This window comes from Macaca fascicularis, chromosome 6 (genome assembly GCF_037993035.2).
Source record: "Macaca fascicularis isolate 582-1 chromosome 6, T2T-MFA8v1.1".
Lineage (NCBI taxonomy): Eukaryota > Metazoa > Chordata > Mammalia > Primates > Cercopithecidae > Macaca > Macaca fascicularis.
The window spans coordinates 17,392,673-17,414,514 of record NC_088380.1 but is presented as its reverse complement, the minus strand read 5'-3'; the positions used below and the strand labels follow the sequence as shown (position 1 = coordinate 17,414,514).

The 21,842-nt window shown below is 46.1% G+C and overlaps 1 protein-coding gene across 9 annotated transcripts in view; it reads left to right on the top strand.

The window, feature by feature from the left end:
* MYO10 (myosin X) overlaps positions 1-21,842 on the top strand; it is a 274,170-nt gene that overhangs the window by 188,207 nt on the left and 64,121 nt on the right. Inside the window, exon 1 of one of the 9 annotated variants that reach the window (XM_073993169.1) lies at positions 8,768-8,872. The exons of 5 other annotated variants lie outside the window; for them this stretch is intronic. Coding sequence is in view for 1 of the 4 variants with exons in the window: in XM_073993166.1 (XP_073849267.1) it covers positions 9,766-9,855 (90 nt within the window). In the remaining 3 variants the exon portion in view is untranslated. 3 more of the 9 variants (XM_073993171.1, XM_073993166.1, XM_073993170.1) reach the window with 3 other exon arrangements.

The following is a 21,842-nucleotide window of genomic DNA, read 5'->3' as shown; positions in this document are numbered from 1 at the left end:
CCGTCACAATATGTGGGCTTTTTTCTTTTTCTGTAAACAGCCGTTTACTAATCTTGGGTATCGTATAGAAGGCACTTTGCTAGCCTCACTGGCGCTCAGTGAGGAAGCAGCTAGAAAAGCCTGCCTCCTGAGAGATGCCAGTCTGCCCCGGGCCTTGGCATTGGGTGTAACCCTCCTCTGAGCTTAGAGTTTTCAGAGTTCACCAAGGGTAGACTTCTGCATTCGACGAGTTTTAGTTGGTCATGAGGACTCTCAGCTTTTTTGATTGTGATTTGTTTGGGCGGTAGCAGTGGCACCCAAAAGTGCTCCGGCCAACCACAGATTTCTGTAAGATAGAAAACCTGCTTTTCGTCATCAGAGTCTCCCCAAGGGTGTCCCTACCTGGTGTTTTAGCAGGTAAGTTCCAGGCAGAAAAGTCTCTCATTAACATTCTTCAGAAAAGCCCCGAGGAGGTTCAGGGCAGAATTAAAGAAGGGAACCGACTGATACATATCAGGAACACCTTGTGGGGTGTGAGAACCAGTTGCCAGCAGTTACCTGCAGATTGAGCCTGGGCTGCCTCTGGGAACACGTCTGGCGGGCTCTCCTCCCTGTTCTGTCTTTAGGTTTGCTGTGTCCAGGATGCAGGTTCTAGGAGGGAAATGTCATGGGTCCCAGCAGCAGCATCTTTAAGTCTTTGACTTGACAGAACAATATCCTCAAAGATTCGTCCAGCTTTCTCCAAAAAGGCAGGGGCCTAATCACCTAATGTTTCTGGGACTGGGGTCTGGCGGAAGAAGGCCTGTAGCCCAAACAGCCTCTTGGAATAAGGTTTATCTTTTTTTTTTTTTGAGATGGAGTCTCTCTGTCACCCAGACAGGAGTTCAGTGGTGCGATCTCAGCTCACTGCAACCTCCACCTCCCAGGTTCCAGCGATTCCTCTGCCTCAGCCTCCCGAGTAGCTAAGATTACAGGCATGTGCCAGCACGCCCAGCTGATTTCTGTATTTTTAGTAGAGACGGGTTTTCGCCATGTTGGCCAGGCTGGTCTTGAACTCCTGACCTCAAGTGATCCGCCCACCTCAGCCTCCCAAAGTGCTGGGAGCCCCCACGTGCGGCATGGAGTAAGGTTTACTGAAGGGAAGAAGGGAGTGATGCCTGTGCTGGGGAAGGCTGAAGACCAGGCCCCAGCGGAGGGAAACCAGCAAGGCTAGAGTTTCCATGCAGCCACATTTGCTGGAAAATGGAATATCAAGTGAGAGAAGGAAGCTGGAGACGTGGAGTGGAGTTAGGGAGGTCACGTGAGCCTTGTGGGCTGTCGATCTTACGGCCCCGTCTATCTGTACCCCAAGACACAAGGATGAAGATGCGGATGCATAAACCATCTCACACAGGGGTCTTCTGTCAAGGACTTTGGGGGGATGTCAGCTCCTTTCACATAAATGAGTCCTGATGACCCATATTCCTCTCTTCCATGGGGCTCCTTCTTAGGTCAGGCTCAGCCCCTCAGGTTGACAACATCCTAGACAGCTCCTGACCACACCATGCCGTGAGAGCTCCGTGCAGACAGTATGGAAGCTGGAGCCTTTTGTTTCCAGAGGTGTCATAATATGATGAATGAATTTAATGAATCTAGCACATTTCCTCCTGGGGATTTATATTTATGTAATCCAGGTGCTGCCTGCCATTTCTCCTTCCCTTCCTCCCTCCCTCCCTCTCTCCCTCCTTTTCTTTTCTTTCTTCCTTTCTTTATTCCCTTTCTTTATTTCAGACTTGACCAGGAGCAATGGCTCACACCTGTAGTCCTAGCACTTTGGGAGCCAGGCAGATGACTTGAGTCCAGAAGTTATAGCCCAGCCTGGGCTACATGGCAAAACCCGTCTCTATAAAATAAATAAATAAATAAAAATTGGCTGGGAGTGGTGGCTCACACCTGTAATCCCAGCACGTTGGGAGGCCGAGGTGGGCGGATCACTTGAGGCCAGGAGTTCGAGACCAGCCTGGTCAACATGGTGAAACCCCGTCTCTACCAAAAATACAAAAATGTGTTGGGCGTGATAGTGTGCACCTGTATCCCCAGCTATTTGGGAGACTGAAGGCACAAGGGTTATTTGAACCTAGGAGGTGTAGGTTGCAGTGAGCTGAGATCACACCGCTGCACTCTCTCCTAGGTGAGAGTGAGACTGTGTCTCAAAAAAAAAACCCCAAAAAAAGCAAAAAACAAAAAGTAGCCAGGGATGGTGGTGTGCACCTGTAGCCCCAGCTACTTGGGAGGCTGAGGTAGGAGGATCATCTGAGCCTGGGAGGTCAAGGTTGCAATGAGCCAAGAATGCACCAGTGCACTCCAGCCTGTATGACCTGTTTCAAAGAAAAAAAGCAAAGACAAAATATTTCTTTAAAAAGTTCTGATGATAATGTGACATATTTCTGGCCTTGAATTTTGGGTCCCATGTTATTCTTCCTATATATTTTTCTCTTTTTTTTTCTTCCTGTATCTTTTTCTATCTTCTTTTATGCATCTTATTTCTCTTCAGTCTTACTAAGTTTTGACTTTGGTCTCTCTGCCCTAATGCTAGTTTGTGAATAACATGTTTAGTGAATATAGAAGACCTGAGCACGTGCAGCTCTGCAGGGCCTGTCTCAGCCTTTGCTTCCTGCTGCACTCCTCGGGGTCCAGACTATTTATAGGTGCTCAGTAACGTGGAGTTGCTCATCATGGTACATTGTAGACATTGCTCATGGTGTGTGAGCGCTCAACTGTGCGAAGGATAAAAACGTATGCGCCATCTTTAATCCTATTGCCACGGGTCTGTTTTAGTTGATTTAATTTATTTTATTTTTGGCATGCTTTTCTGATCATCTTTGATTTGTGTAGTCGCAGGATACCCGGGCATTGCCAGTTGATCAGTATTGGGGTGGTGTCTTTAATGTGTATCAATCTTTCTATGCTGACATGTTCCTTTACCTTGTCTACCTCCCTCAGCTCACCCCTTCTAGACATAGCCCCCCTCAGGTTCAGGGCCCTCTGGAACAGCCAAGCACAGCATCACGGGCTCATTCACAAATACTTCTTGGTCTGGAGGCTGGTGCTTCATATACAAATATCCCCATCTCCAAATGGGGCTTTCCCCCACAGGCCTTTGTTATCTGCCACAACTGGGCAGGGAGTCTGGGTGTGAGGATCCACCATGTGACAAGGTTTAAACGGAAAGGTTAATTAAACATTAGATTTTAACATTGAGATGGAACTTTCTGGAATTATAGACTATTCACTCAGTCCAAACATTATCTATTGCCATATTTCACAGAATCTAAATTCCGTGAGTGTAAAATGCATCCTTGTTTCCTGTCACTGTGGAAGCAAAGGCACCACTGATCACAGCAGAGCACAATGATTTCTTATCACTTAGCTCTTGCTCGTGGCTCTGCAGAAAGTATGAAATGGAGGTCATTCATCCACCACAAATAGGCACCTTGCCTTTCTGTTTCCAGGCCTTTTTGCAGATAAAATAACTTTCTGTTTCACTGGTAAATCTGTAGTGTGATATTTCAACTGCACTTAAAGGACAGCTGGACTTGATGTGAGGAGTGGCAGTAGTGTCCATAATTTGCAAAGATAGTACAAAAAGTATGATGAAATTCACTTACAGGCCAAGTGTGGTGGCTCACGCCTGTAATCCCAGCACTTTGGGAGGCCGAGGCAGACGGATCACGAGGTCAGGAGATCGAGACCATCCTGGCTAACATGGTGAAACCCCGTCTCTACTAAAAATACAAAAAAACTAGCCAGGCATAGTGGTGGGCGCCTGTAGTCCCAGCAACTCAGGAGGCTGAGGCAGGAGAATGGCGTGAACCCGGGAGGCGGAGCTTACAGTGAGCCGAGATCGCGCCACTGCACTCCAGCCTGGGCGACTGAGCAAGACTCCGTCTCAAAAAAAAAAAAAGAAATTCATTCATATCTGGGCACTGGTTGCAGCATGGTGGCTGCTTGGGTGATGGCGTCAGAGGCATTTGAACCAGAGCAACTCCATCTTGAATAGGAGCTGGGTGAAATGAGGCTGAAACCTACTAGGCTGCATTCCCAGACGCAGTCATTCTAAGTCACAGGATGAGATAGGAGGTCAGCACAAAATACAGGTCATAAAGACCTTGCTGATAAACCAGGTTGCAGTAAAGAAGCCGGCCAAAACTGACCAAAACCAAGATGGCCACGAGAGTGACCTCTGATCCTCCTCACTGTGACACTCCCATCAGCACCATGACAGTTTACAAATGCCATGGCAGCCTCAGGAAGTTACCCTATATCGTCTAAAAAGGGGAGGCATGAATAATGTATCCCTTGTTTAGCATATCATTAAGAAATAAACATAAAAATGGGCAACCAGCAGCCCTTGGGGCTGCTCTGTCTATGGAGTAGCCATTCTTTTATTCCTTTACTTTCTTTCTTTTTTTTTTTTTTTTTAAAGACGGAGTTTCACTCTTGTTGCCCAGGCTGGAGTGCAGTGGCATGATCTTGGCTCACAGTAACCTCTGCCTCCCGGGTTCAAGCCATTCTCCTGCCTCAGCCTCCCAAGTAGCTGGGATTACAGGCATGCGCCACTAGAGATGGGGTTTCTCCATGTTGGTCAGGCTGGTCTTGAACTCCGGACCTCAGGTGATCTGCCTACCGCAGCCTCCCAAAGTGCTGGGATTACAGGCGTGAGCCACCGCACCCGGCCTATTCCTTTACTTTCTTAATAAACTTGCTTTCACTTTACCCTACAGACTCACCCTGAATTCTTTCTTGCATGAGATCCAAGAACCCTCTCTTGGGGTCTGGACCGGGACCCCTTTCCTATAACAACAGCATGCCTGAGACACATCCCAGTTTCAGGCATGTCCACTTGGGAGCATGTTTGCATTAAGAGTTGAGGAAATATGATCTAGTTCTGTCTCTCAAACGTTACATAAAGGGATCATCCTCCCTTTTCCTAAGGAACCCTCAGGAACAGAGAATTTAATCTTTCCTTACACTTAAAGGTAGCCAGGTGCTTTTTTAATTTTTTGATTTTAATTTTTTGATTTTTGAGAGTTCTTAGGCTTGAGCATAGTGACACCATCGTAACTCACAGAAGCCTTGAACTCCTGGGCTCAAGCAGTCTCCTGCCTCAGCCTCCCAAGTAGCTGGGAGTACAGGCATAGGCCACCACTGGGCCTGGCTCATTTTTTAAATTTTTCATAGAGGCGGGATCTTACTGTGTTGCCCAGGCTGGTCTCAAACTTTTGGCCTCAAGTGATTCTCTGGTCTGCTTTTTAATTTTTGTTTTTTAAGCCGTTATTGTTCATGGGAAAGGGCTTGTCTTTTTTTTTTTTGAGATGAAGTGTTGCTCTTGGTCCAGGCTGGAGTGCAATGACACCATCTCGGCTCACTGCAACCCCCACCTCCCCTGGATTCAAGCAGTTCTCTTGCCTCAGCCTCCAGAGTAGCTGGGATTACAGACGCCCGCTACCACGCTTTTGTATTTTTAGTAGAGATGGGGTTTCACCATGTTGGCCAGGCTGGTCTCAAACTCCTGACCTCAGGTGATCCACCCGCCTCAGCCTCCCAGAGTGCTGCGATTACAGGCATGAGCCACAGCACCCAGCTTGGGAAAGGTCTTAATTGTAATGAATGAAATCTACATTTCTGCATCTTCCATTTTCACTGCTCTTGTTCTGGCAATTTGAGATTAACATGAAAATGTCAGATATTCATCCATAGGAGTGTGTCAAGTATTTTTAAGCTCTTAATAAGAATACATTTTCCTGCTCCAGTAAACGGCCTCTGAGCATAATTTTATCTCGGAATTTTTGTTTAAACATCAACACATGCAACACCATCTCAAAGCTCTTGTGGGTGATTACGATTTTTTTTTTTTAGAGCTTTGCTTACCTTTTTACTGCCTGTGTTTGCTTTCATGTTGTTTGTTTTCATTTTCTGTTTCATCCTTTGTGACTGTTTTCCCACAGCTGCATTGACCACTACCCGACCTGTTCCTCAGCCCCAGCCACTGCTCCCTCTGCAAGCCTGCTTAGTCACCCGCAGGGCCTGGGTGACTCAGTCCTGTGTGTCCTGCACCAAGGGCACAGGAAGCCCTGCACCATGCCTGCTCAGACGCAGAGTGTCGGGGTGCTCTGGGTCTGGCACATTGTGATACACCATAATCCCGTTGGCATGGGAAGAGTATTGCACAGCCACCCAGGTGCAGAGGAGCCCATGAAGCCACTGATGCAGGAGATGAAAGGTGTGCACCTGGGTTTCTCTCAGGTCTCATCACTACTGCAATGTGGCGGGGCATTCTTTCCCTGTGTTCAATGTGTGTGTATTGACAGTACCTACTGAGGAGGGTGGTTATGTGTATTAAGTGAGGTTATGCGTACATGATACAGCTACGTGTTACTGTGTGAAATAACCTGTACTTACATTATATGTTCGTATTTTTACCGCTTATTTTGTCCTAACAAGTTTAATCCCAAATTTAAGCTGAGTCACAGGAAAATCTAACTATTTTAAGACGTTTTCTCTTTAGAGTTGAGTTTTAAATCACTTCTGATAGATTGTCATAAGGAACCTTAAAAAATTTTTCCTTTAGTCTTTGGCATTAATGGGATGGACATTTTTATCTTGATTTTTAACATTACTAGACTTTTTTAAAGAACACTTAAATATTTACAGAAAATTTGAGCATATACTACAGACCATTTCCACACTGCCCCCCTCCACCACCATTTTCCCTTTTATTAACACCTTGTACGAATGTGGTACCTTTGTTATAATAAAGTAGTATTGCTACATTATCATTAAAGTCCAAAATTTACATTAGGAGTCCACCGTGGTTCTTTGACTTTGACAAATAAGTACTGTCAGATGTCAAAATGCCAGATGTTTATTATCTGTTCATAATGTGATGAATATTTTTTTCCAAGTCATTTTCTATAAGAATGGGAGGTTTCTGATTCCCTGGTCAAAGGGTGAAGCATTGAGAATGAAGGCTTTTTTTTGTTTTTTGTTTTTTTTTTCTTGAGATGGAGTCTCACTCTGTCACCCAGGCTAGAGTGCAGTGGTACAATGTCTGCTCACTGCAACCTCTGCCTCCCGGGTTCAAGCAACTCTCCTGCCTCAGCCTCCCGAGTAGCTGGGACTACAGGTGTGCACTGCCACGCCCAGCCGATTTTTGTATTTTTAATAGAGATGGGGTTTCATCATGTTGGCCAGGGTGGTCTTGAACTCCTGACCTCAGGTGATCCACCCACCTCGGCCTTCCAAAGTGCTGGGATTACAGATGTAAGCCACCATGCCCAGCCGAGAATGAAGTTTCTGTTGCTCACAATAGAAGTGGTGAATGATATGGACAAGATTAGTGGAAGAATAGAGAGGGCAGAAGCATCAACTGTTAGGACATTTTAGAATTATCTAGGTTGTCTGCCCCTTCCACTCCTCTGTGCATTCGGTTAGTCTTTGGGGATGGTTCCATTTCCTCTGGGTACTTACTGGAAAGCACCTCGTTGGCATTCCATAATCCTTCCTGGTTTTCTGTTTTGTTTTGTTTTGGTTTGGTTTTGAGGTAGAGTTTTGTTCTTCTTGCCTGGGCTGGAGTACAGTGGCAGTCTCGGCTCACTGCAACCTCTGTCTCCCGGGTTCAAGTGATTCTCCTGCCTCAGCATGCCAAGTAGCTGGGATTATAGGCATGCGCCACCACGCCTGGCTAATTTTGTATTTTTAGTGGAGATGGGGTTTCCCCTTGCTGGTCAGGCTGGTCTCGAACTCCTGACCTTAGGCAATCCTCCCACCTCAGCCTCCCAAAGTGCTGGAATTTCAGACGTGAGCCACTACACCTGGCCTTTTTTTTTTTTTTTCTTTTCTTTGAGACTGAGTCTTGCTCTTTGTCACCCAGGCTGGAGTGCAGGGGTGTGATCTCAGCCACTGCAACATCCGCCTCCTGGTTTCAAGCAATTCTCCTGCCTCAGCCTCCCGAGTAGCTGGGATTAGAGGCACCCACCACCATGCCTGGCTAATTTTTATATTGACGGGATTTCACCATGTTAGCCAGGCTGGTGTCGAACTCCTGACCTCAGGTGATACCCCCACCGAGGCCTCCCGAAGTGCGGGGATTATAGGCATGAGCCACCGTGCCTCTCGGCCCTTCCTAGTTTTTTGATTGCCACTCATGTCCCCTGTTGTTTTGACTGTCTCCTGCACCTGGAGCACCCGTTGCCAGCATCTTTGACTTTCAAAAACATCTCATACAGAAGACCTGTAAAAAGCTGCCTTTTTACTTTTGGAGGAAATTTTAGTAAAGGAAGCATTTAAAGCAACCATTCTTCTCCCTAAACAAAACAATCCCAGTAAACCCCTCAGTGGTCACTTCCATCCTGTTTACCAAGTTGTCATGGAAACTATTCAGCAGCGCTCTGTAGAGACCAGGAGAAATTGCAGTGAGTGAAGCTCAGCACAAGCAAAAGAGTGTTGTTCTTGTTCTCTGGGTGGATTTTCCAAGATCACAACTAAACTGCTTGATTTTGTTCTGGGACTTTTTTTTTTAAATTATTGATTGACTTTTAAAATCAGGACTCTTTGGGCCCTGAAATGTAATCACACATTTGTTGATGCGTGCATGATGGTTAGTTTGCCCTTGCAGTCAAAAGTGTCTTCGGCAGTTCCTATCACGTCAGCCTTGCCAGGCTGGACTTCCTTTGAGTAGAATCAGGAATGAATTAAGCAGCACAGCCCAAGACACCACATAAAAGGCTGGGAACACCAGCCAGCCGAAGAAAGCCCATTTTTGTGTCTGTCAGCTTAGATGCTTTTGCCCGGACTGCTAAAGATGCAGCCATTTACAGTGGACAAAAACTGAAGGGGTGAAAGAAAACCCAAGGTAGGGGTTTTTTTCTTTCTGTTCTGCTTTAAAGTTTCATGTAACTTGCCCTGGTTATGGTATTGTAAAAGTGCAGAGATCATACACGGGAAACAGATTTTGCTGTTTCTCCAGGCACGGAAGTGTTTACAAACGGGTAAGTGCTGATTTTGATTGCATGTACCAGTTGGAACTACAAATTTTTTTTGTAAAAAGGAAGGACACAATTCACTCATCAGTTAAGGCGTTGATAATGCAATGTGTTTTCATATGGCATTCTTTTATAAACCTTTTATAGGAAAAATTCTTTTTAAATATTAGGTTGAAGGGGGAAATTGGTGGTTTCTTTTGTTTGAATTTATTTCAAAGTAGTTTTCTTTAAGAGTTTATACGCTGCAGTCATCCAGTTTTTCCCTGCCTCGTGCTTTATAGGAACCTTTAAAGAAATCTGCACAAGAAAAACCTCTTTTTTAATCACATTATAAACCTGTTCATACGCAAGTATGGACTACGTGAGAAGTTACCGGAGTTGAATGGTCATCTGTTGAACATCATGTGCTTATTTCACACAAGCACACACGATGGAATTTTGCAATCGGCCTGGAAAAACTTGATGAGGCACATTTTGTTGGGATTCTCTTTACTCCCCGAAGTAGAGGTCCCCAAAGAAAGAACAAAATAGTGACTGAAATGCGAATCTCTGCCTCCACCCCGTTGTAGGAATGGTGTTCAGTTGATGTCTATTCAGTTGCTAAATGTGCCCTGGAAGGGAGATGTTTTCATTGTGAGAGTGGTCTTTCATATTAAATCGAGTTACATTTAAAAGAAATGAATAATCACGTGACTGGCTGCTACCAGGCTAAACCTGCTTTTGTCGCATAGATAAGATTTCTGGTGCTAAGCGAAAACCAAGTATGAGAATGTTGGGGTTTTTTTTTTGCCATCAGTTTTTCAGAGTACTTAATCTGACACACACTTATTACCCTCCTAAGAAAGAGGCAAAGGTAAGTCATGTATGGGAAAATGCCACATATTTTCTACCTCTCTTACAATGTTAAACTGGTTTTCTCATCCTTCACTTCTGTTCAGTTTACGTATGTGGGTCCTCAGGTCCGAAACCACGTTGCTGCTTGCGAGGGGGGCTTGAATGGTGGACTACAGAAGTGCTTCCCCCTTTCTGCTGAATGCCTTGGTGGCTGAAAGATATGTACGGGAAGGTGGTGCAATTAGAGAGGAGACCCCAGTTGGTCTGCTTCCCTCCCGGGAGGTGCCAACTGCTAAAATGGGGTGTACATAACTGCAGCTTCCGCCACCGCATTTTTACTTTGGCTTATCCTGATGAACTTATGGAATCATGTCCTATCTGAATGGCACTCCTGCTCCCATTTTGAGCAAATCCCTTCCCTCCTCCACCCCCCACCCCCACCTCCCACCCCTGTCCGTCTAGCTCATGCAGACTATTTTTTTTCCCCTCTAAGCATCAGCCGCCCTGAATTAACATTTTCACGGGCAGCCCCCTCGGTGTGTGCTTTCTGGTAGTGACTTTGTTCTAAAGCTCACTTTGCTCCCCCAGCAGCTACAAAGGACCAATTCCCAAATCCGCATCAGCCTCCCTCCCAGCTGTCACTCCCTTGGAAGACTTGAGCAGAGGGGCCAGGTTTGAGACTGGAGACCGGGGGTTAGGGCTAGACTACGGTTCTCGAGATCAGGGTCTGAAGCTCCCCTGGGTCTTCTCTTATCTGTGCAGATGGTCTGCTCTGCTTCATTAGCTCTTCAGCATTTCACTCTGTTCTTCATCCTAGGGGTACTTTCCTTGTTTTTTTTCTTGGGCAAGTTCTTTCTCTGGCCCTCAAAAATATGAGACAAAGAATAGTAACAATAATAAAAACACTACCGCATTTGTTGCTGGGGTTTGCATTCACCCCTCCCCAATATAAAGACAGTTGCTACTGATTGTAAAATATTTGGGAAATATATTGTGAAATGTTTCAAAAATAAGTTACCCATAGTTTTACCAGCCAGAGACCACCCTGTTTATATTTGTTGCCTATATACTTTTTTTCCCTTTAAATAGGGATCATAGTTTACCTTAATTTTGTAACCTACTTTTTTTTAACTTAATAAATCTTGAAACATTCTTACGCATTTTTTCATGACTACAAAATTCTGTCAATGACTATACTTTCAAGTCAGATTTCTATTACTGGATTGTTTATTTGTTGTTGCAAATAATGGTGCTGTATTTTTCATGTACACAAATACTTTCTCCTTAAGGTAAATTCTTGAAAGCGTACTTGCCAATCAGAATATGCACATTGTTATGACTTTTATGTATATATAGCCAAACTGCCCTCATTAAAGCCAACAGCAAACAAGATATATATATACACAATGTATAACAATGGACGTATAGCTTTAATATATAAAGAGCTTTCATGAATCAATAAGAGAACAACATGTTTTAGTAGAAAAATGAGTAAAAAACATAAACAAGAAATTTGCAAAAGGTGAAATATAAAATTACTTGAAGTTCTCAATAGCATAATCAAATAAATGAAATTTAAAATGAGATGCTTTTGCCAGTGTGGGGATTGAATGGTTTAATGTTTTATGCCTTTTTTTGGTACATGATTGTGTTTCCCAGGCTGGAGTGCAGGGGCTATTTACAAGCACAGTCATAACACACTACAGTCTCAAACTCCTGGCTGCAAGAGATCCTCCTCCCTCAGCACTGGAGTAGCTGGGGCTATAGGGGCACATCACTGCTCCTGGCTCTGTGTTGCTTTTTGATAACACTTCTCAGTTTCTGTGAAGAAATTTGAAGAAACTGCCATTAATGGATTCTGCTGCTGGGAGTATAAGTTGTTGCAACCTTTTCCAAAGAACAATTGCAAACTTTTTTTTTTTTTTTTTTTTTTTTTGAGATGGAGTCTCCCTTTGTTGCCCAGGCTGGAGTGCAGTGGTGTAATCTCAGCTCACTGCAACCTCTGCCTCCGAGTTCATGCAATTCTCTTGCCTCAGCCTCCTGAGTAGCTGGGATTACAGGCATGCCCCACCAACCCAGCTAATTTTTGCATTTTTAGTAGAGATGGGATTTCACCATGTTAGTCAGGCTGGTCTCAAACTCCTGACCTCATGATCCACCCGCCTCAGCCTACCAAAGTGCTGGGATTACAGCCTTGAGCCACCATGTCCGGCCTCTTTTTTTTTTTTTTTTTAAGACTTTGTCTTGCCTCCCCTGGGAGCTGTGTGGTTATATATAGATATACATACACATACACCTGCTGAAAAGGGAGAAGTGAGGGTGAATAGGAACTTGACTGGGTTCCCTCACCTTGAGCAATCTTCTTACTGCTAAACATTTCCAAAAAGAGTCTGTGACTATTTTCTTCTTTCTAATGCCAGGCAATCAAGGCTGCACTTGCTACCCTTCTGCAGGAAGCTTCCCAGCACAGTTTTTCTCTGCCCTGCCTCTTAATCCCCACCCCCTGCTCCCAGGCCCGGGACACTGCTAACCACCCCTCCTTCCTGACACCTCTCTGACCACCCCCTCCCTCCTCTTGACTGGTTCCTCTGGAGGTAGGCATGGCCTCGGGTTCTGCCCCCACCTTCTCACTTGCCGGTCTCCAAAAGAAACACTGACTTCTCTCCTTCAGCTCCGGGCTAGGTGAGTACCTCTCGCCAGTGTATTTCCACCTCAAAGCTCTCCTCTAAGCTTTGGCCTCATCGTCTCCCTTAATTTTGTAACTTACTCGATTTTCCTAGTTTTCTCGATTTTCTAGTTCTGTGCCGCCCTGCTTCACCTGTTCAGCACTTTGAACTGAAATGTGTCCATAATTAAACTTCGCATCCTTTTCCTTCCGCGTCAGCTGTCTCTCAAATAAATGATTCTTGCTTAACCCTTCTCCTGTGTATCAGGATAGGTCAGGGTTCTTGGCCTTGGCAGTACTGGCATTTTGAGCTGGACAGTTTATTCTTTGTTGTTGCGCTGTAGCCTGTGCTTTGAAGAAGGCTTCAAAGCACAGCTGGCATCTACCTGCTAGACGCCAGTAACACTCTCCTCTCTCAACATCTCCAGACTTTCCCAGGTGCCCCCCCCGGGGGCAAAACCACCTCTTCTTGAATACCACTGGGCTGTCAATGCTGATGATTTCTTGTTTTTTATTCTTATTTTTTATTTGCTGTCAGTAAAAATGGCATCTACATACAAGTTAACTTTTGTTATAGCATTTGTTACTGCTTTTAACCGTGTGTTTTACTATTCAATGAAAATAGAAAATGCTGTATCGTTTCACACTTCCTGGATGTATTTAGTCATTAAGTTAAACGTCTATTTTGTTTTTTAGTAAGTCATGTTAGGCGATGTGAAATGCTGGCGGTGGGCTTAGTATCAGTGCGCACTGTGTCATTGTGTAACTGCTCTGTGCTAGCCACTGTCCCAGATGAATGGCTGTCCTAGTTTCAGACACTCTGAAAGGATAAAACAGCTCATTAAAGTGTGCCAGATGCTTCATTTGTCAGTATTTCACTTAAAAGGGAATACTGTTTGGCTTTGGAATTCTACTGTGATATACCCAAAGTTTGCCTCTACAAAATTAAAGTGGTCCTATTAAAGATACGGTAACATCTTTCCCCTAACCCTCCACATTTAGGATGGTGAGAAATTCACTAGCAAACCAATGTTTTAGACCCTATTTAGTGATTTTTTTTTTTTTTTTTAAAGAACTCTTTAGATAAATAAGAATATGAAGTAAGAGTATGCATAGTAAGTTTGAATAACTGAGATTTCAGCTTTTAGCCGTTTGGCAGACCATGGTTTGACTATGAAATCTTGTAGGCATACTTTGTTCGTGTTTTCTTATGGGACCACGGAAGTTTAAATATGGTTATTATGACATGTAAGTAGGGGTCTACGACAAATTTTTCTTAGCTAAACCAAATCCCCTTTGCTGAGCCAGAACAAATCCCGCTGGATTATGAAGACCAAATGTAAGGCATGGTTGTTACTATGTTAATTGTGGTTTGAGGAATTGCAGAAGGAAAATTAGCCTACCACGTTCTTTTCTGTTTGTTCTTTTCTTTTTCTGGTATTGACTCTGAAACGTTGCCCTCTGCATTTGATTCACTGACTGCATGGCATCGCTTCTAGTAAAGCTTGAGCTGGTCAGTTTACATTGGATAACAAGTGTACAGAGTTGCAGCTCTTAGAGGCTTTTCATCAGAGGTACCTTGCGAATTAGGGAAATAAGGTCCTGTGCAGAAGTGGAAGGGCAGGTTGGACCTGGTCGTGACATCATTTGACTGGGATTTCCAGGCTTCTCACACAGCCTGTGAGCACACAGGAACAAAGAGGTTCAACCTCTGCAAAATTCTGTGGAACTGACCCTGTCTCAGAGCAGCCATTGTTTGCAGCGCCGTTGCATCAGCAGATGGGCCACTTCTATTCAGTTGCTCCTGCTATCTGGGGCGTGCTAGAGGCATTTCCTGGTTTACATAAACTCTGGGGCTCTGCCAATGTCCTTAGAGTTCAAGCCTTTCCCTTCTCATGCTCAATTAAAATAATTAACTACAATACAATCGCCGCTTGTTCTCCACTTCTCACCTTGCCTGCTCACAGCACATCCGTTCTTCTTGTTCCAGCATGTCTCTACAAAGTATTTAGATGATAGAGAAAGCAGTTTGGGAATATTCAAAGACTCTATAGCAGCTGGCCTGGATGCAAAGGCTTTTTTTTTGGTCTTTGTTCTGGTCGTTTTGGTAAATGTGTAGTTGCATATCTGAGACATAGGTTGTGCTTTCCTGGGCGCTGTGGGGCGTAGAAACTAGCAGCAGTACCTGGAAAAGGGGCCCTGATCTGTGGGTGTGGGTGAGTAGAGACTCTTCAGTTGAGTGTTCTAAGTGAGGGTTAGGTGCAGAAATGTAGGAAACAGTGAAGAGATCAGCAGCTCACGTCTTAAGTTTTTCTGTTTCCGTTCCTATGTCCCAGACTGGCCTCAGATCATAGTTCATGATGCGAAGACGTTGATGGAGGTGAATGCGGAGACAGACTGGGAGGATTTTTTAGAGTATCTGCCAGTGTGTAATGTGTCATAATAGCATTTTCTGGGTTTGGGCTTTATTTATGTATTTATTTATTTTTTGAGGCTCTGTCGCCCAGGCTAGAGTACAGTGGTGGGATCTCGGCTCACTGCAGCCTTGACCTCCTGGGCTCAAACAGTCCTCCCATGTAGCTGGGACCACAGGTGTGCACTACCACACCCAGTGAGTTTTGTTTATTTTTGGTGGAAATGGGGTCTCACTATATTGTCCAGGCTGATCTTGAACTCCTGGGCTCAAGCAATCAATCCTTCTGCCTCAGCCTTCCAAATTACTGAAATTACAGGCGTGAGCCACTGCACCTGGCCTCATGGTAGCATTTTTTTAAAACAACATTCACCACTGTGGCCTGGTCCCACGGTTTTCTCGTGTAAATCACAGAATTTAGACTCTGCCCTACAGCTCTCTCCATTAGCCTGATGACTCTGTAGCAATTCATTAACCTGGGTGTTTTTCTACCTATTCCAGGGCTAACAGCATAAGGTTCTCCTCTCAAGGAACAAGTTGATTTGTTGCTATTTCCTCAGTGAATAAAAGCAACCTCTCCTTCAGACAGTTTATGGTGAACAAGATGATAAAGCAAGTTACTCTTTCAACATTTCTGGAGTAAAATGATGAATGAGGCTGTGCTGGGAGGCCACACATCATGGTGGACCAAATGAGGTTTTAACATGGATCCGGCCTGCATTTTATCAGCCACAGGTCATTGGTCTGTCACTTTAGTTTTCTGTTCTCCCATCAGGGAAGGGAGTACAGAAGCCACCCTTTGTAGGTGGGGTACAAAGAGGAACTGTGAGCAAGTCTGTAAAACTCCCAGCTCAGACTCTGGCATGGATGGAGACACCACTGATGGCCATGGTGGCTGATAAACAGCAGTCATAGTCATCATTATGGAAAGAAGTGGCATTGGAGTCTTTTTATTTATTTTTGAGACAGAGTTTCACGCTTATCACCCAGGCTAGAGTGCAATGGCGCAGTCTTGGCTCACTGCAACCTCCGCCTCCCAGGTTCAAGTGATTCTCCTGCCTCAGCCTCCCAAGTAGCTGGGATTACAGGTGTGCGCCACCACGCCCAGCTAATTTTTGTATTTTTCGTAGAGACAGGGTTTCGCCATGTTGGCCAGGCTGGTCTCGAACTCCTGACCTCAGTTGATCCGCCTGCCTTGGCCTCCCAAAGTGCTGGGTTTATAGGCATGAGCCACCATGCCTGGCCTGATATCAAGAGTCTTGGTAGAGAACTCTGGTGTTCACTGTGTGGCTCTCCCAGCGAAAAACAGGTGTGTTCGTGTCTTCTCATGATTTGTCATTTGAACGTGGGCACCACTGACTGAACTCAGCAGCACATCGCCGGGTAGAATTTGTTAAGGACGTATGTTCATTATGGGGTAGGCATGGAGAAAAACAAATTCATGAAAACAATATGAGCAGAACTCGGAAAACCATTCTTTTAAGTCGAAAGATGTGGTAGATGTTAAGTAAAGCAAATTGGATCGCTGATGGAAGTGGATGAAATGTGTTAATAAGGACAGGTGAGGAGAACGCTGTCACTCATGAACAGCCTTCTGTTTGCTGCCTCTTGGATTTAGGAGCATACACTCCTTTGTTTTCTTTTCTTTCTTTTTTCTTTTTGCATGCCTTTTATTTTTAACATTGTACTTAATCTGTGGAATAGTCTTCAACTTGAAACTCGTTCATGTGAATTCTTAGGCACTCCTATCTTGGAGAAAGCGTCAGGCTGCCCCTGAAGCCAGCCTGGCATGTCACACATTGGACCTTTTCCTGCTGGGAGCAGGAGGGAGGCACTCAACATTTAAGCAGTACGAGTCACCCAGCTCAGAAGCCTGGACTCCCCGCCTGGGCGTGGAAGCTGCGATGCTGAGCTGTCAACCCGTGGTGCCCACTACCCAGAGTCCAGCCTGGAGAGTCCTGGAGAGGCCCGGCGATGGGAGTAACCTGGCCTTTGAGTACTGCCTGACCTCCCGTTTCCTAGCAACTCCCAACTGCTCAATGGGATATTTTGTGGTGTTTCTAATTTATACTGAACAGATACTGGCTGTGATCTAAGGCTGGCTAATTTCCCATTATGACTTTCAGGCAACCACTTTAATACATGAATAAGCAAGGGAAAGGATTCCTAGGATGCGCAGCTCACCAGTACTCTCTTCCCACTAGGCCTTCCTTCCTTCCTTCTGGAAAGCAGAATTTACCAAGGACTTGCCAATACATTCCCATTTATCTCAGAGCAGACGGCATCGAGCAATTTTCAAGGAAAATTCTCCATGAGATTTTTTTTTCCTTCTGGTATCTCAGTATATATTCATGAATATTTAAAAATCAGCTATATCTTTTATCAAAGAAATAACTCTTTTTTCTTAGCTACGTTTTTTTTTTTTTTTGCTTTTTTTTATTTTTATTTTTATTTTATTTTTATTTTTATTTTATTTTATTTTTTTTTTTGAGACGGAGTCTCGCTCTGTCGCCCAGGCTGGAGTGCAGTGGCCGGATCTCAGCTCACTGCAAGCTCCGCTCCCCGGGTTTACGCCATTCTCCTGCCTCAGCCTCCCGAGTAGCTGGGACTACAGGCGCCCGCCACCTCGCCCAGCTAGTTTTTTTTGTATTTTTAGTAGAGACGGGGTTTCACAGTGTTAGCCAGGATGGTCTCGATCTCCTGACCTTGTGATCCGCCCGCCTCGGCCTCCCAAAGTGCTGGGATTACAGGCTTGAGCCACCGCGCCCGGCCTCTTAGCTATGTTTTTAATCACATGAAGAGAGGTGACTTCATCTCAGTTTCTTCCTCTAGAAATGGGATAGGGTGGGCTGATTTCTCAGGCCCCTTCCAGCACTCCACTAATACAAATCTGATGACCTTGTGGTCTTTTTAATATTTGGCATCTGTTTGGTGACTGGATGTTTAGCTCAAATTTTTCTGAGTGTGTGTGTGTGTGTGTGTGTGTGTATATATATATATATATATATTTTTTTTTTTTTTTTCTGAGATGGAGTCTTGCTCTGTCACCCAGACTGGAGTGCAGTGGCGCGATCTCGGCTCACTGCAACCTCCACCTCCCGGGTTCAAGTGATTCTCCTGCCTCAGCCTTCTGAGTAGCTGGAATTACAGGTACCTGCTACCATGCCCAGCTAATTTTTGTATTTTTAGTAGAGACGGGGTTTTGCCATGTTGGCCAGGCTGGTCCCAAACTCCTGACCTCAAGTGATCTGCACACCTCGGCCTCCTAAAGTGCTAGGATTACAGGCATGAGCCACCACGCTCAGCTGTTACAATTCTGTTAATGCAGCATTATAAAAAATATTCAACCAAGCATTCCAAATCTTAGTTTGACCACTTTCCCAGCTTTGGATATTGAGGAACCTGTGGCTGCTGGATGCATATTCCTCTTATTTCCCTCCTCATCTCCTCCCTTCTTTTTCTTGCTCAGTCCTCACTGCGTGGACATAACCTTGGTGATTGTGTAAGTGCTTTAGTGAGTTTCACAGCTATTTTAGCATTTTAATGACCGATTTGGGCCTCCTTGGCAACATCTACAAAGAGAGACAGCTGCCCTCCTAATTTGTATTTCTCAGCATGATTTTTCAGAGCACGTCTGAATAAAGGAGCCGATGACCTGTTCGATACGGTGGACAGAAAAGTAGAAATAGAACACTGATGAATAGAGTGAGATGGAGGTTTAGTTTAGCCAGATAAAAAGGTTTCATTAGGTTCATTAGATAAAAGGGCAACATATTATACCCAAGGGGGAGGCTGCCTTGTGAGGGTTTCCAGATGGGATTTGTGCAAGGGGTTGAACCTTCTGCTGTCTTCACCAGGGCTTTGGGTCTGATTTGGAACAAATCTGCAGTCCCTTCCTCCCTCCTTCGTTCCCTCCTTCCCTTCCTCTCTCCCTCCCTCCCTCCCTCCCTCACTTCTTCTCTCCCTCCCTCACTCCTTCTCTCCCTCCCTCACTCCTTCTCTCCCTCCCTCCCTCTTTCTCTCCCTTCCTCCCTCCCTTTCTCTCCCTCCCTCCCTTCCTCCCTCCCTCCTTCTCTCCCTCCCTCACTCACTCCTTCTCTCCCTCCCTCCCTCCTTCTCTCCCTCCCTCCTTCTCTCCCTCCCTCCTTCATTCCCTCCTTCCCTCCCTCCCTCCTTCTCTCCTTCCCTCCCTCCTTCATTCCCTCCTTCCCTCCCTCCCTCCCTCCTTCGTTCCCTCTTTCCCTCCCTCCCTCCTTCGTTCCCTCCTTCCCTCCCTCCCTCCCTCCTTCGTTCCCTCCCTCCCTCCCTCCTTCGTTCCCTCCTTCCCTCCCTCCCTCCCTCCCTCCTTCGTTCCCTCCTTCCCTCCCTCCCTCCCTCCCTCCTTCGTTCCCTCCCTCCCTTCCTCCCTCCCTCCTTTGTTCCCTCCCTCCCTTCCTCCCTCCCTCCTTCGTTCCCTCCTTCCCTTCCTCCCTCCCTCCCTTCTTCTCTCCCTCCTTCCCTTCCTCCCTCCCTCCCTCCTTCTTTCCCTCCTTCCCTCCCTCCCTCCTTCGTTCCCTCCTTCACTCCCTCCCTCCCTTCTTCTCTCCTTCCCTTCCTCCCTCCCTCCCTCCTTTCCTCCTTCTCTCCTTCCCTTCCTCCCTCCCTCCCTCCCTCCTTCTCTCCTTCCCTCCCTCCCTCCTTCTCTCCTTCCCTCCCTCCTTCCTTCCCTCCTTTCCTTCCTCCCTCCCTCCTTCTCTCCTTCCCTTCCTCCCTCCTTCCCTCCCTCCCTCCCTTGTTCCCTCCCTCCTTCGTTCCCTCCTTCCCTTCCTCCCTCCCTCCCTCTTTCCCTCCCTTGAACCTGGGAGGCAGAGGTTGTAGTGAGCCAAGATTGCACGACTGCGCTCCTGCCTGGGCGACAGAGTGAGACTCCATCTCAAAAAAAATTTTTTAAAAAGCTGGGTGTGGTGGCTCACGCCTGTAATCCCAGCACACTTTGGGAGGCTGAGGTGGGTGGATCATGAGGTCAGGAGTTCAAGACCAGCCTGGCCAAGATGGTGAAACCCCGTCTCTACTAAAAATACAAAAATTAGCCAGGTATGGTGGCGGGCACCTGTAATCCCAGCTACTCGGGAGGCTGAGGCAGAGAATTGCTTGAACCCAAGAGGCGGAGGTTGCACTGAGCCGAGATCGCGCTACTGCACTCCAACCGGGGCAACAGAGCAAGACTCTGTCTCAAAAAAAAAAGTGTGTTTTGATCAATGCTAGCATACACTTGTGCCAGCCTTGGAGGTGGCCTCCCTGCTCTTCGCCAACTCCCCCCACGCCTTCCCACACCTTCCCACACCCCTGAACCTGATTTCAACCTCCGCGACCTCGCCTTGTAATTCATCAAAGGACTGAGAGCATGTAATATCAGCCACCCCGCCTTCCATCCTCCACAGCGTGCTGTGCTTCCGTCTTTCTGCCTTTGTCACATCCTCTCTATAATTTGAATATATTTGAGTTCCTAAGTCTCTCCCATCCCAGGTTGTCTGGGCATTTCGCTGCTTCAGATGTGGCCCCCACCTAGTGATTCTCACGGGAGCCAGGGAACAACCCGGGACTCTGTATTCTGTCTTTGTTTCTCTGGCTGGGCTTGAACTTGACACTGTGTGACGTCCCTCTGGTGTTGGTGTCCTATACCAGCTGATGCTGCCCCTGTTGACCTCTGCTGCATACTGATTTGTCTTCTGGATATTTTTGAGGCTCACAGTGTTAACCACTGAAGAGTTTTAAACTATATACAAGCCTTGCAGTATCTCCACGCACCTTAATCCCACTGTGGGATAAGCCCCTTCCCCGTAAGGCTCCCTCCCTCTCGGGGATAATCCTTCCCTTCAACCATGGCACCTCTTCCATCTACCAACAGACTGTACCGGAGCGTCACATACCCTTCTCTCTCTCCAGGCAGAGTCCAGCTCTTCAGCGCGAAGACAGAGTAATTCTGCCAGTAGTGACCTACGCAGTTGAAATGTACGAATCCCACCTTTAATGAGAAGCGTTTGTTTAGAGGCGCCACAGGGTCAGGACTTGGATCCATGTGCCTGCAGTTAACTTGGTGCTTCCTCAAGGTTACAAAGTGGTTGCCATAGCTGCAACCATCACCTCCTCGCAAAACATTGTCATGCCATTTTTTTCAACGAGCATCTGTTATGCCCTTGTGATACATTTCGAGTAAAGCAAATAAAGACCTCACTCTCTTAGAGTAAGCATTAATCCTGGAAAGAATCAGGGTTGGGACCCAAGAGACTCCCCTCGGGGCCTCTTTTCCTTTAATTAGGAAGGAAAATCTTCCCCCAGGAGCCCCTCAGTAGTTTTGCCTGACATCTTCCTTGTTTCTCTACTTGGTTCTTGGGCCAGGACTGGGCCTGGTTGCTGAGCCTCACTCCACAGGAAGCTGAGAAGTGAGTGGATGAGTTTGGAGGGTTGGCTGGCGTACAGTTGGAGTTCTTTTAGCAAAGGGTTGCTGGTGGACTCACTAGAAAATAAAACTTTAGGCTGGGTGCGGTGGCTCATGCCTGTAATCCCAGCACTTTGGGAGGCCGGGGCGGGTGGATCACGAGGTCAGGAGATGGAGACCATCCTGGCGAACACGGTGAAACCCCATCTCTACTAAAAATACAAAAAATTAGCCAGCCGTGGTGGTGGGCGCCTGTAGTCCCAGCTACTCAGGAGGCTGAGGCAGGAGAATGGTGTGAACCCGGGAGGCGGAGCTTGCAGTGAGCCGAGATTGCGCCACTGCCCTCCGGCCTGGGCGACAGAGCGAGACTCTGTCTCAAAAAAAAAAAAAAAACCAAAACTGTAGATGAAGAGTGGAAGGGGTGAAGATAGAGAGAAATACAAAAATATTTGGATTTTATCATTGTACAATTTGGATAACTTGCAATAGATGTAATATCAGATTTTCTGA